General features: G+C 44.4%; 1 protein-coding gene across 3 annotated transcripts in view; it reads left to right on the forward strand.

Annotated features, from left to right (window-relative positions):
• GOLPH3L (golgi phosphoprotein 3 like) overlaps positions 1-13,986 on the forward strand; it is a 46,596-nt gene continuing 32,610 nt past the window's right edge. For 2 of the 3 annotated variants that reach the window (XM_058160251.1, XM_058160250.1), the window contains exons 1-6: positions 1-187; positions 1,611-1,817; positions 7,583-7,714; positions 8,229-8,343; positions 9,087-9,285; positions 10,933-11,011. In XM_058160251.1, coding sequence (XP_058016234.1) covers positions 1,635-1,817; positions 7,583-7,714; positions 8,229-8,343; positions 9,087-9,285; positions 10,933-11,011 — 708 coding nt within the window. In that variant the 5' untranslated portion in view covers positions 1-187; positions 1,611-1,634. Of the gene's footprint in view, positions 188-1,610; positions 1,818-7,582; positions 7,715-8,228; positions 8,344-9,086; positions 9,520-10,932; positions 11,012-13,986 lie in introns of those variants that run through there. The other variant, XM_058160248.1, reaches the window with a different exon arrangement.

Below are 13,986 nucleotides of genomic sequence, written 5' to 3' on the forward strand. Positions count from 1 at the left end.
GTTTCCCGGGGACACCAGGAAGCGATGGGGGAGTCTTTGGGGCTTTTCTTCTCTCCTCTTTCCTTCCCGTAGGTGACCCAGGAAGCCAGGCGCGCTCGTCTACCGGGGCTGCCGGCTGCCCCAGGAGGTGGAGAAGGGCGAGGAGGGAGGCTGAGCAGCGGCTGGGAAGGCAGAGCCAGGAGTGCGGGTAAGGGTTGGTGCAAGGGAGTGGGGGAGAAGCAAAGCATAGCCATAGATGACATAGAGGAGCGAGGACGATTTCTTCCATTGGCAGGAGCAGGTGGAAATGGTGGGGGGGGCTTCTCTTCTGCTCCCCCCCATGGGGAACCAGCCCTGCTTGTAACGGGGGAGCAGCTTGCAAATGAGGAGGGTGCTGTGCAAAAGGGGCTGAGGGCAGGCCGTGCAGCCCCCCTCGGCGTTTGTCGGGTAGGGAAAACCCAGGTCTCTATTTGGAGAGAGAGAGAGAGAAAACACGTGTATTCAAATCCCTTTTCCCCTGGAGGGTTTGCTCCTTGTGAAACCAGAGTTGGGATGGCTTCTTTCTCCTTCCTGCCCACACCTCCCAAGGGGTCGCCTTTTAAACTGACATTTGCCATGATTTATTTCCACCCGAAAGGCTCAGGAATAGAACCGAAGCCACCTTTTCAAACCCTTTAATTTTCTGCCCCATGGCTGCCACATATACAGTTCCTCTTTCATCACATGCAAAGGGGTGTCCTCACCTGATGCAGCCAGGTTCCTGTTTGCTCAAGATTGGGCCCTCTTTCATGGACTAAGTGCTCCCTGAACGAGCCTTGGATGCTGCTGCCTATTTTGCCTATCTTACGGATTTATCATAGCTTTTTTTTAAAAAAAAAACCATTCTTTTTAACATTCGCTCTCAAAACCTGGCTGGGAAAATAAGGGAGAGTCTTTGCATCAGGTTCTTTGGCAAAATGGTTACTCAATAAGGATTACTGTCCTGTGTAGTCCATTCCAACTTTAACTAGCTGCCTCTACAAGATGGTTGAAATGCTATGTTTTCTGTGGTCGGCATTTAGAAACAGAAGGGGGAATAGCCTTTGGATTGTATTGGTACTACAGCTCCCAGAATTCTCACTGGCATAGGAACTCTGGGAACTCTGGTCCCAACACATCTGGATCCCATGGAAACCAAGTTTAGAACTTGCTTGCAAACCACCCTTGGTAAGCTAATAAGCGAAACTTGTATGTTGTTTTATAAAACAATTAGTCTGTTGTTTTCAAGTCCCTGTGGTCGTTATTTGATACTTTGATTACCTTGGGGTTGATTCATTAAATCAAGATTGAGCAAACTGTGGTTTAGCATAATAGATGAGCTGTTTTTTTTTTTTTTGAAGGCTGTAGAGTTCACGTAGAAAGAATCCTGTCTTCTGAGCGTGGGGTCTGTTCCTCACTTCCCCACAAAGAATGTGTTCTAGGTTGTGGATTTGGGTCATGCGTGTGGGGCAGGGCCTAAAGTCTATATGGGGAGTTGCTATGGGGAGGTTGCCTGGGATTTGAGGGGTTTCTTCACACGGCCGTTGAGAGGCCTGGCAAGTGAGCACAGATGGCACAATCAACGGCTGCTTATACAATGGTGTTTCCGTTAGGCTTACACACCCAGCAAAGAAGCCATGACAACGTTGATCCATCGAGGGAAACGTGTGGAAGTCGGGAGGCATGCAGACAAGCGGCTGGAGGCCGAAGAACATGCCGTGGTCAACCAGACTTTGGGGGAAGAGGATCCCGGCGACTGCAAGGACATCCGTCTTACTCTCATGGAAGAGATCTTGCTTTTGGGTCTGAAGGACAAAGAGGTAGGATCCGACTGGATCTCTCGCGTTGGGGGTCCTTTCCTATTTACAGTGCCATCTCTTTTCCCAATAAGGCCCCTGACAGTGTACAGAATTTAGATTTTTGGTTTGTAAGCAACAAAAGGTACTCGGAAATAAGCTCAATTTGGTAACAACTCTGCACAACTAAAACAAGTTTCCTAAACAAGCCAGCAGCGTTAAGAAAAACAACACAGCAGCTTTGCAACATGATGTGAAGGGGCAAAGAAAAGTTCAATCAAGTCAGAAAATTGAAATCCAGTGTCGGATTCTGCTTCCTCTTTGACTAAGATCATCGAAGATTCAGTTGCAATTTTAACAGTGCTTGTATGAAGGAGTGGAGTTCATTATGATGGGTGGTTTGTATTTTAAAGCCGCAGTAAACTGATCCCTCTGGCATTTGTTTTACCAGCAAACCAGTTTGTCAAGGTTTTTTTTTTTTGCCAACTCCAAGGCTCATAACTTTCCCCTAATTAGAAAAGTTTGATGGGAGTAAGGAGGGTTGTGGGAGAAGCAAAATTTCCTCCTTGGGCATTGCCAATCCAGCTATCATTACTAATGTATTTCTGGCTTGGTCAGCCAATGATGTCACGTTAACTCCTGAAATGTTAATTTAATGCCATTGGCAGGAGAAGAGACGCTTTCTCTTGATTCAGTTCTCAACAAACAGAACCCGATTTAATCAAAAACCAGGAAACAGCAGCCCATGCCAGCTTGGCTCTCTTCTCCAGGGTGGAACAATAGGAAACTTGGGGCCCGCATTTTTGCCGGTCAAGTATGTGCGCAGAAAGTCCTGTAACTTTGGCCATCATAGATAAAGAGTAGGGAAATGCTCCCTAAGAAGCCGGAAGTTGCACTTGGAGGCTGTAACATAACAAACCAGCATTTAACCTTGGTGTGTTGTGTACATAACTCCTTGCCCTTTGGGGACAATGTTTAAATTTCCAGTGTCCTAATTCTAGCTGCACCTGTTCTGTGGCTTTTTCTCAGCTTCATTTCCTGCTCTTCCATGGGGACTCTGGACACACGTGGCAAGTTCACTCAGAGAGAAACTGATGGGGCCTTTCCTTGATTGTCCCTACTAACAGTGTCCAGATGTAGCTCCCATCCTGGATTTCCTAATTTTGCAGACCTGGAAGCTAATTGTAAAAGACTGAATAGAGGGATTGTAGAAGAATGCATAGCTTTTTTTTTTTTTTACAATAGGGGATACCAAATTGAATCACCAATTAAATAGAATAGAATAGAATTTTTATTGGCCAAGTGTGATTGGACACACAAGGAATTTGTCTTGGTGCATATGCTCTCAGTGTACATAAAAGAAAAGATACCTTCATCAAGGTACAACATTTACAACACAAATGATGGTCAATATATCAATATAAATCATAAGGATTGCCAGCAACAAGTTATAGTCATACAGTCATAAGTGGAAAGAGATTGGTGATGGGAACTATGAGAAGATTAATAGTAGTGCAGATTCAGTAAATAGTCTGACAGTGTTGAGGAATTATTTGTGTAGCAGAGTGATGGCCTTCGGGGAAAAAATTGTTCTTGTGTCTAGTTGTTCTGGTGTGCAGTGCTCTATAGCGTCGTTTTGAGGGTAGGAGTTGAAACAGTTTATGTCCAGGATGCGAGGGATCTGCAAATATTTTCACGGCCCTCTTCTTGATTCGTGCAGTATACAGGTCCTCAATGGAAGGCAGGTTGGTAGCAATTATTTTTTCTGCAGTTCTAATTATCCTCTGAAGTCTGTGTTTTTCTTGTTGGGTTGCAGAACCGAACCAGACAGTTATAGAGGTGCAAATGACAGACTCAATAATTCCTCTGTAGAATTGGATCAGCAGCTCCTTGGGCAGTTTGAGCTTACTGAGTTGGCGCAGAAAGAACATTCTTTGTTGTCCTTTTTTAATGATGTTTTCGATGTTAGCTGTCCATTTGAGATCTTGCGATATGATAGAACCCAGAAATTTGAAGGTTTCTACTGTTGATACTGTGTTGTCAAGTATTGTGAGAGGTGGAAGTATGGAAGGGTTTCTCCTAAAGTCTACCACCATTTCTACGGTTTTGAGTGTGTTCAGTTCCAGATTGTTTTGGTTGCACCACAAGGCTAGTCATTCGACCTCTCGTCTATATGCGGATTCATCATTGTCTCGAATGAGACCAATCACTGTTGTGTCATCTGCGAACTTCAGTAGCTTAACAGATGGATCATTGGAGATGCAGTCATTGGTATACAGAGAGAAGAGAAGTGGGGAGAGCACACAGCCTTGGGGGCCCTTGTGCTAATTGTACAGGTATTTGATGTGATCTTGCTTAGCTTCACCTGCTGCTTCCTGTTTGTTAGAATCGGTTAAAATCGGTTGTTAAAAGAATCGGTGGGATAAACACCTTTTTACCTTCTTAAGGATGGGATTCCCAAGACTTGTAATCGGGATTTGCTTCTCTTGTTTGTAAAAAAGGTGCAGCAAAATCCTCTATTTGTATCGTTTTGACTGACAGAAGTCATAAATGGACAGTAAAATTGTGTTTGGCTTGAAATGGAGCCAAAAGGAATTGAATTCAAATTTAGTTCAAAGACAAGTTAGAATCGCTTTCGATCAGAATAGAGCTGGAAGGACCTTGGGGTCTTCTAGTCCAACCCCTGCTCAAGCAGGAGACCCCTATACCATTAGCTTGTTGCAATAGTGAGATAAATGTCCCACTTCCTTTTCTTCTTCTTATGATTTACTTATCAACCCTTTAGGAGAAAGAAGACATGCAAAATGAGAGAAAGAAAGAAAAAAGTAGGAAATGCTCCGTAAGAAGCCGGAATTTGCACTTGGAGGCTGTAACATAACAAACCAGCATTTAACCTTGGTGTGTTGTGTACATAACTCCTTGCCCTTTGGGGACAATGTTTAAATTTCCAGTGTCCTAATTCTAGCTGCACCTGTTCTGTGGCTTTTTCTCAGCTTCATTTCCTGCTCTTCCATGGGGACTCTGGACACACGTGGCAAGTTCACTCAGAGAGAAACTGATGGGGCCTTTCCTTGATTGTCCCTACTAACAGTGTCCAGATGTAGCTCCCATCCTGGATTTCCTAATTTTGCAGACCTGGAAGCTAATCGTAAAAGACTGAATAGAGGGATTGTAGAAGAATGCATAGCTTTTTTTTTTTTTACAATAGGGGATACCAAATTGAATCACCAATTAAATAGAATAGAATAGAATTTTTATTGGCCAAGTGTGATTGGACACACAAGGAATTTGTCTTGGTGCATATGCTCTCAGTGTACATAAAAGAAAAGATACGTTCATCAAGGTACAACATTTACAACACAATTGATGGTCAATATATCAATATAAATCATAAGGATTGCCAGCAACAAGTTATAGTCATACAGACATAAGTGGAAAGAGATTGGTGATGGGAACTATGAGAAGATTAATAGTAGTGCAGATTCAGTAAATAGTTTGACAGTGTTGATGGAATTATTTGTTTAGCAGGGTGATGGCCTTCGGGGAAAAAACTGTTCTTGTGTCTAGTTGTTCTGGTGTGCAGTGCTCTATAGCGTCGTTTTGAGGGTAGGAGTTGAAACAGTTTATGTCCAGGATGCGAGGGATCTGCAAATATTTTCACGGCCCTCTTCTTGATTCGTGCAGTATACAGGTCCTCAATGGAAGGCAGGTTGGTAGCAATTATTTTTTCTGCAGTTCTAATTATCCTCTGAAGTCTGTGTTTTTCTTGTTGGGTTGCAGAACCGAACCAGACAGTTATAGAGGTGCAAATGACAGACTCAATAATTCCTCTGTAGAATTGGATCAGCAGCTCCTTGGGCAGTTTGAGCTTACTGAGTTGGCGCAGAAAGAACATTCTTTGTTGTCCTTTTTTAATGATGTTTTTGATGTTAGCTGTCCATTTGAGATCTTGCGAAATGGTAGAACCCAGAAATTTGAAGGTTTCTACTGTTGTCAAGTATTGTGAGAGGTGGAAGTATGGAAGGGTTTCTCCTAAAGTCTACCACCATTTCTACGGTTTTGAGTGTGTTCAGTTCCAGATTGTTTTGGTTGCACCACAAGGCTAGTCGTTCGACCTCTCGTCTATATGCGGATTCATCATTGTCTCGAATGAGACCAATCACTGTTGTGTCATCTGCGAACTTCAGTAGCTTAACAGATGGATCATTGGAGATGCAGTCATTGGTATACAGAGAGAAGAGAAGTGGGGAGAGCACACAGCCTTGGGGGGCCCCTGTGCTAATTGTACAGGTATTTGATGTGATCTTGCTTAGCTTCACCTGCTGCTTCCTGTTTGTTAGGAATCGGTTAAAATTGGTTGTTAAAAGAATCGGTGGGATAAACACCTTTTTACCTTCTTAAGGATGGGATTCCCAAGACTTGTAATCGGGATTTGCTTCTCTTGTTTGTAAAAAAGGTGCAGCAAAATCCTCTATTTGTATCGTTTTGACTGACAGAAGTCATAAATGGACAGTAAAATTGTGTTTGGCTTGAAATGGAGCCAAAAGGAATTGAATTCAAATTTAGTTCAAAGACAAGTTAGAATCGCTTTCGATCAGAATAGAGCTGGAAGGGACCTTGGGGGTCTTCTAGTCCAACCCCCTGCTCAAGCAGGAGACCCCTATACCATTAGCTTGTTGCAATAGTGAGATAAATGTCCCACTTCCTTTTCTTCTTCTTATGATTTACTTATCAACCCTTTAGGAGAAAGAAGACATGCAAAATGAGAGAAAGAAAGAAAAAAGTAGGAAAAACACAGACTAAACAGCCAAGAGATTTATAAGCATCATAAAACAATGAATTGAGTGCAGATTTTCAAAACGGTGCTGAGTTCTACATATTAAAATGTTTTGCCTCATTTAAAAACTACAGATGGTTTTTAAAATCCCATTTTTCCTCCATTACTTTCAGGAACTGTGTAACGATTTAATTGGATGTTGAGAAGGAAAGGAAAGTTGGTGTTTTACGAGTATTTGCATATTTGAAAGATTTGATGGTAATCTGTACGTGTGTTCTAGACATACAGGAACCGCAAAACATCTGTTTGTTTTTCTATTTGTGTCCACATTTCATCCAAATGTTCTCTGCTACAATTATTTCCGGTATAACCTCCCTATCTCTGCTGTCAAAGTTGGAAATACAATCTAAAGAAATATATTATTAACCTAGCTGGGCCTTTTTTTAAAAAAAAGCAATCACAGCTAGCATGCTTGGTTATTAGGCATCATTACAAAGTTTGTAGCCATTATCCTAATTGACTTATAATTATGTAATCTCAGAATCACCAGGCAAAAGAAAAAAAAATGAACAGATAAGATACAACATGACTGATTTTTTCCCCACACTTGCCTGATAAAAGAATGCAAGTTGTAAAATATGACACTGAATTCAGTGTATCTTAAGTGTCAAGGTTTAATATCTTGGATTTAAACTCTGCACTTATGGATACTGTCTTCCTTCTCGGAGGCACATTTTCTGAAAATCTGAATTTAATGATAGTTTCGCTGCTTCTATTTTCACACCCTTTTATCAAGAACTGGTGTGGGGCCTTTTGCTCCCATTATTAAATTGACAAGTAAGGGAGGACCTATGGCTGATGTTTGTGTGTCAGGATGTATAACAATTATGCAAAATGTGCTGGGGAATTAACCTGTGGGCAAAGGCTGGCAGGACCAGGGGGATTTGCTGTGTGTGCACTTTAGGAAGTGCTGAACTCCCTCCGTTGACCTCTGCTTTCCTCATCCTCTCAGGGCTACACATCCTTCTGGAATGACTGCATTTCTTCGGGCCTGCGAGGGGGCATCCTAATTGAGCTGGCCATGCGAGGGAGGGTACAGCTGGAGCCCCAGTCCATGAGGAAAAAGCGCCTGCTGGATCGAAAGGTAGGTGTCAACCTTGAAGCTGCCTTAACTGTGGCCATTTTCTTTTCTGTAGTTTTCCTCTTAAGGAGGTTTCTTTTCGCACTGCTTCAGGGCTGACGCAGCCTGGGGCAAAGGGGCCAGGGAGGGGTGGGTGGGAGTAGAGATAGCTGGGATGTTGCAGCCAAAATAAAATTCTCTCTCCTGGGAATCAAGGACGCTGGTGCAGGTGTTCGAAAGGTGGAGACTGTGGTCACATGGCAACTGGGCTATATGTTGATTGGACCATGTGACCGGTGACTCTGGGGGGAAGTGATAAAGTTTTACTTAAAACCGGAACTTAGAACCGTTTTTCCACCAATTTGATATGTCCCAATAAAATGTTCTTTGAGGAACTGCCTTGGAGTTCTCATTGTTGGGGACGTATTACTTGGAACCTTGACAGCAGGATTTGCCTTCCCTGCTCGCCCGTCCTCTTCAGGGCTGCGGTGCCTTCACCACTTCAGCGCACGGACCCCCATTTTCTTCTCTCACTCAGGTCCTCATCAAGTCGGATGCCCCAACTGGAGATGTGCTGCTTGATGAGACCCTCCGCCATCTCAAGGCCACCGAGCCACCCGAGACGGTGCAAACCTGGATTGAGTTGCTTACGGGTAAGAGAGATTGAACGACTGCGTTGCGGGCCTGCGGACCTCACCTCTCAGATCGCAGCCGTCGGCCCCCTGCAAAATGCTTGCCTTTTACCTGCAGTGTGGAAACCTCCTTCCCTGGGCTTGTTGGTTTCTGCATTTGGGGGTCATGGGTTGCAGTGAGCCTGGGTTTTGTGGAATCGGTTGAAGTTGGCCAAAGCCGACTCAATTGTAACTCTGTGCTTTCAAGCCGTCACAGCTCAAATAATAATTTAAAAAAAACAGAAAATGGTGTACTTTATGGCTCAGTGCAATGCATAGATTTGGGCGGAAGGGAAATTAGTGAACCGTTAAATCGTTGAAGAAGCCAGCATTAGCTTGTTTTAGGGACACATTCAGCTACCAGTATAAACCATTGTCCAGAAATTGCAGTGACCGTCAACCCCAAAGGGAGAAATCAAATTAGCTTCTTCCAAGAGTTGGGATTCCAGCGATCATCGAGTCAGCTTTTAACTTTGTCCAAAATGTTGGGTGTAACACATTACCCAGGGGTAAACAGAGAATTGGTTTGTAGTGGATATAAATCCATATGTTTTGGAGATGATCTTTAAAAAACTAGGACTGAAGAGAATAAAGGGGGAGGGAAACGTTTTCAGGCTGGCCTATCCAAAGCGGTTGGGGGCTTCCGTCACAATTTGCCCGCAGAGTGAACTTTTGGATCCTCCGGGAAAGACACTCGTGACTCCGAACGGTCCCCTCCTTTGCAGGTGAAACCTGGAACCCCTTCAAGCTGCAGTACCAGCTCCGCAACGTCCGCGAGCGGATTGCCAAGAACCTGGTGGAGAAGGGCATCCTGACCACCGAGAAGCAGAACTTCCTCCTCTTCGACATGACCACCCACCCGGTCACCAACACCACGGAGAAGCAGCGGCTGGTGAAGCGGCTTCAGGAGAGCCTCCTCGACAGGTGGGTCAACGACCCCCACCGCATGGACAGGAGGACTTTGGCGCTGCTGGTCCTGGCTCACGCCTCGGACGTCCTGGAGAACGTCTTTGCCAGCCTGGTGGATGAGAAGTACGATGTGGCGATGAATAGGTCCAAGGATCTGATGGATAGGGACCCAGAGGGGGAGGCCGCCAAGGCAGCGGGCACCGAGATGATCTGGGCCGTGTTGGCGGCCTTCAATAAATCCTAAACCTTTCTGGCGCATGAAGTGGTTCCAAGCGGCTTCGGCCTTTTTCTCCTCCAGGAAGGGAGCCCATGGCTTGGTGGTATCTTCCCACCTTCCTGGGCTTTTGGTGACTGCGGCTTGCCAGGCCCACCGTCGGCCTTTGAAGCTGGGCCTGGAGAGCTCAATTCTGTTACAGCCCTACCTACACACACACACACACACACACACAGAGAGAGAGACACACCTCCTTCTAGGGATCGGGGGATCAGCCAAGAAGTTTGCACGTTGCTCTGGATCCCTGGTTGATTTTTTTTCCGAGACCCCCTCAAGTTAAAATGAAGGAGGGGCTGCGTCTGGGACAAAAGGACAGTTCTTTCGCTCTGCCCCCCACTTTGCTCTCAGATCCTCCTCTCCCCCCCCCCGTATGGAGGAGGGGGATTCATTTCAATGGGTGTGTCTGTTCCATTTTTTAAACCTCACGACCCCAACCTCATTTTTTTTGTCCTGCCGGGTTTTTCTTTTTTTCCCCCATCCGTTCCTTTTGCTTTTCCTTCCTTCTTTCTTTCTTCCTTCTTTCCTTCCTTCTCATGCTGTTCTTCTGTTTGCCGAATTACAGCACGCGCCTCTATGCAATCTTGCCCCGTGTTTGGTTTCTGCTTTTTGAAAGTAAAGGTGGTGCGGAGAGTCTTGGCAATTTAAGAGTGACCGCTCCAGGTGGTTTGTTTCCTTCCTCCTGGCGCAGCCGTTCAGATGCACCCCAGTTAGATTAAAGTGCATCGAATTTAAGAGTTCAACCCTGTACTGGCAACCACCGAAGCCAGAATGCATTGTTACAAACTGGTTATAGGTTTTTCTTGAAAGGGGTTGGGATAAAACCATTCTGTTTTATTCGACTTACCTTGTGAGACTTTTAAGAGGTCCGTTGGCCTCGAATGGCATGCTTTAAAAGCCTGTTTTCAGAACCATGAGATCTAGAAACCTGAAGCCGAATTCAAAAGGAAGCTGAATTCCGGACCTACTACGTAAAATTGTACCTTAATGCTTGTGATTCTGCTCACAACTCAGTGTACTTTAGTTTAGTGCCTTACCATGTGTTCCCAGAGGTGTGTTGAGGCTGCCTGAGCCACGAGTTAGAACTGACCCTTTGAAGCTGCTACAACACACAGTTGAGGCCTCGACTCCTCCCGGTCTGTTCAGGGTCTTGAAGAACCATGGTTTCTGTGGGTTTGTAGTCTCTAGAGGCCGTTGCCTTGTTATTAAACTCTTTCCTTTCCTTTGAAAGTTGTGATTGTGTCCCCTGTAATTTTTAAAAAAAATTTTTTTTTGTGGTGGTTATGTTAGAAAAAAAATATTGCGGGAGGTTTCTAACGTGCAAAACGGATGGATTTAAGACCCTTTAAGTAGATTTTAAAGCCCGCTGAACATTTCCTCCAATGTCGTAGATGGAGGAAGAAATTTGGATTGGAAAATTCAGAAGAACCTTCGGGCTGGATGGGAAGAGTAAAAGGTTGCAGCAGCTAGGTAAGTCGGTGAGAATCCCTACTAATGCCTAGAACTGGGTTACTAACTTGGTGCAGCAGAAGACGCTCTCTAGATCTCAGAATTCCCCTTTTTAAAAAAAGTTAAGTCACCCCACTTTCCCATAATCCCACCCCCTCCCCTCCCGCCCTTGCGCATAAAACAGCTCCGTTGTGCTTCGGTTTAAGGACGTTTACTTTCTCTGAATAACATTTCACCACAAACAGCTACAGGATGAGGTATTCAAGAAGAAAAAACTTTGGTATAAAATGTACAGCTTTCGTTCCAACTTTTTTGGTCTTTTCGTTTTCTTGTTTACAGGCAAAGGGGGGGAAAAAAAGACTTTTGTTTTTTTTTAGTTTTTTTTTAAGTTAGCACGGTTGACAAACGAAGGAGAAACATTCAATTCATTAATAGAGAGTAATGCACTGCTTTGATTTTAAAAAAACAGGAGGATCACACCACTCAGCTTCCACTGGCCAGGGAGTAAAGAGGAAGGGGAATAGACAGGGTAGTTTTTGTTTTTTTTAAAAAAAAGATCTTTTATTCCAGTGGTTTTGAACCTTTTCTTCGCCACGGCCCCCCTTTAAATACCCTTTGTAGCCACGGAGCCCCCCAAAGACTTAAGATTTAAATCATAACATTTCTTCAAGTCTTCGTGGGCCCCCTGTGATGACATCATAGCCCCCTCCCCAGGGTCCATGGACCACAGGTTGAGAAACACTGTTTTATGCTATAGAAAACTTTGCCTATTTATCTCTGGAATAATCATTTGTTTTCAAAGTTATCAATCTGATCTTACAGGTAGGGGGAAAGTCATGGAACATATTTTTGGGCTGCTGTTACTATGGAGGGTCTCAATTTGGTAATATAAACAAGTCCTGGTTTTGTTTAATGCTCCTACCAAGCTGGACAGGTTTTTACGCTTATAAACTATTTAAGAGGCTAAAAACAAGGTGGAACATGTCAGGATTGACAGAAAAACACTCAACTCAAGGAAGTGAGATGGAGACGTCATCAAGGCTTGGTCTGAGCCCAGGTGTTGACTTAATCACAGGCAGTCTTTAAGTTTTGTGTGTGTGTCTGTGACGTTGCAAAGCTTTGGTTCCTGAAAAATGTACCGGCTGTGTGACAAGCAAATAAAAATAGCGATAAGACAGATGATTGAGACTCTGGAATCGGAGTTGAGTTGCACACCTGGTACTTAATTGATGTACTCCCAAGAACCGGTTGGTATCCGATGGATTCCTTGCAAAACCAGATTCATCGGACTTTGGAACTAAATTCATGGAGTTTAGCAAACCATTTTCTTAAAGCCACCTATTAGCCTTGGTTGTCACACCTTGTCAAACAGGTGAGAGGCTGGTTGGTTGCCTTCCAGGTCTCGTTCGCTACAAGGATGTGTGTTTGAGGCAGGTTAAAAATAAAATAAAATACAAAATCTCCCAAGAGCTTAACAGGTTGGCAAAAAGGCCGGCTCAGAACTTGGTTCTTACGGAATTGCGTGCCTTGAGATTGTAAAAGTAACCTGTTTTAAATATATATTTTAAATACCAGGGTGAGAAATATGCCTATTTTAAGGCATCCTCTTTCAATTTGATAGTCGAGGCCATATTGACGAGTGTGAATTTTTCCCCCCATTTGTTCAGATGTAGTTTAAAGGCCCCAAAACACTTTTTTTTTGGAGGAGGGAGAGTGAACGAGTCACATTGTGCTAAAGCAAATGCTAAGCTAAGGTTTATAATTGTGGCTTATTACCCAAGCCTCCATTGGCTGGTTTGCATAGAGATTAAGTCGTCATGGATGTGTCCACACAGCCAAAAAGAAACCACATTAGGGTTCATAAACCCAACTGAAGAGAGGCAAGAGCTCTCTTGTTTTTTCTCCTGTAATATTCTGACTTTTATCGGAATTCTGCGAGTGAGGTTAATACTGGAGTTGCGAGGAAATAGATGATTAAAATATGAGATTGTTCAAGAGGGCAACACTTCTGCCATAATCTTATCCAGAACTTTGAAAAGCTCCGATCAAATATAAGTACTAAACTTAGCTGTTCATTTAGAAAATGCGTGAATTAGATTCCAAATGGTCCCCCCCCCCTTTTTAAAATCCTGTTTGTTCATTTGGTGGCTCAAAGGTAACTTCTGTCCCAGCAGCTGAGTCCCTTAAAGTGCATTATCTTAGCTTCCATTGGGAACGCGATGGCCAGAGAGTGGGGTGAGGGGTGGGGTGGGGGAGCAGTTTGGGAAAAACGGGGGTTCAGGGTCTTCTCCCACTCCCAGTGCCCTCCCTGTCCAGAGCAAGCTGAGCGTCCTGACGCAAACCAAGTACTTAGAGAAGCCATGCAGGAAATAAAAAATAGAGAACTATCTATTACGACGCACGCACCCGTCCACGGACGCACTCTCCCCAGCACACACCCACATACACACCCACACACAAGAGTTTGTTTGCAAAAGGGAAACAAAACCATCTTTGGTATCTTTTGGTGCAAGAGACAAAGTGAGGTAGAATTTCTTTTTTTTTTTTCCGGTAATTTTGAGAACTTTTCTGGGAAACAAGGGAAACACCCAAGAGGCATAGAAGGGGAGGAGGAGGAGGAAGGGGAAGGAAGCTGCAGCCGCCAGTGGTGGGGAGGGAGAAGAAGGGCCCGAAGAGGGGGAGCCCCAAGGTGGGTCTGGTGCCCTCGGCATAGACTGCGGTGACTTTGACCACCGATCAGATAAAACAAAGGCAGATTTCCAAGGTGCGCGGAAAATAATTTGCGTTTGTCCAGCCCTTGGCAGAGACCGGAGATCGGAAAGGCTTCCCAAATTCACGTTTTCCATTTCCCCAGGAAGTGGCCTGCTCCTTGCCTTCCATCCATGCTCCTTAAGCCTTGATGCTCTCTGGGCAACCCCTGAATGGCTCCCTCTGACTCTTAGCCTCTCCATCTCCCCCCTCACCCTGCAAGAGATTCCTTATAAAATTTTAAAGGC

This window comes from Ahaetulla prasina, chromosome 17 (genome assembly GCF_028640845.1).
Source record: "Ahaetulla prasina isolate Xishuangbanna chromosome 17, ASM2864084v1, whole genome shotgun sequence".
NCBI lineage: Eukaryota > Metazoa > Chordata > Lepidosauria > Squamata > Colubridae > Ahaetulla > Ahaetulla prasina.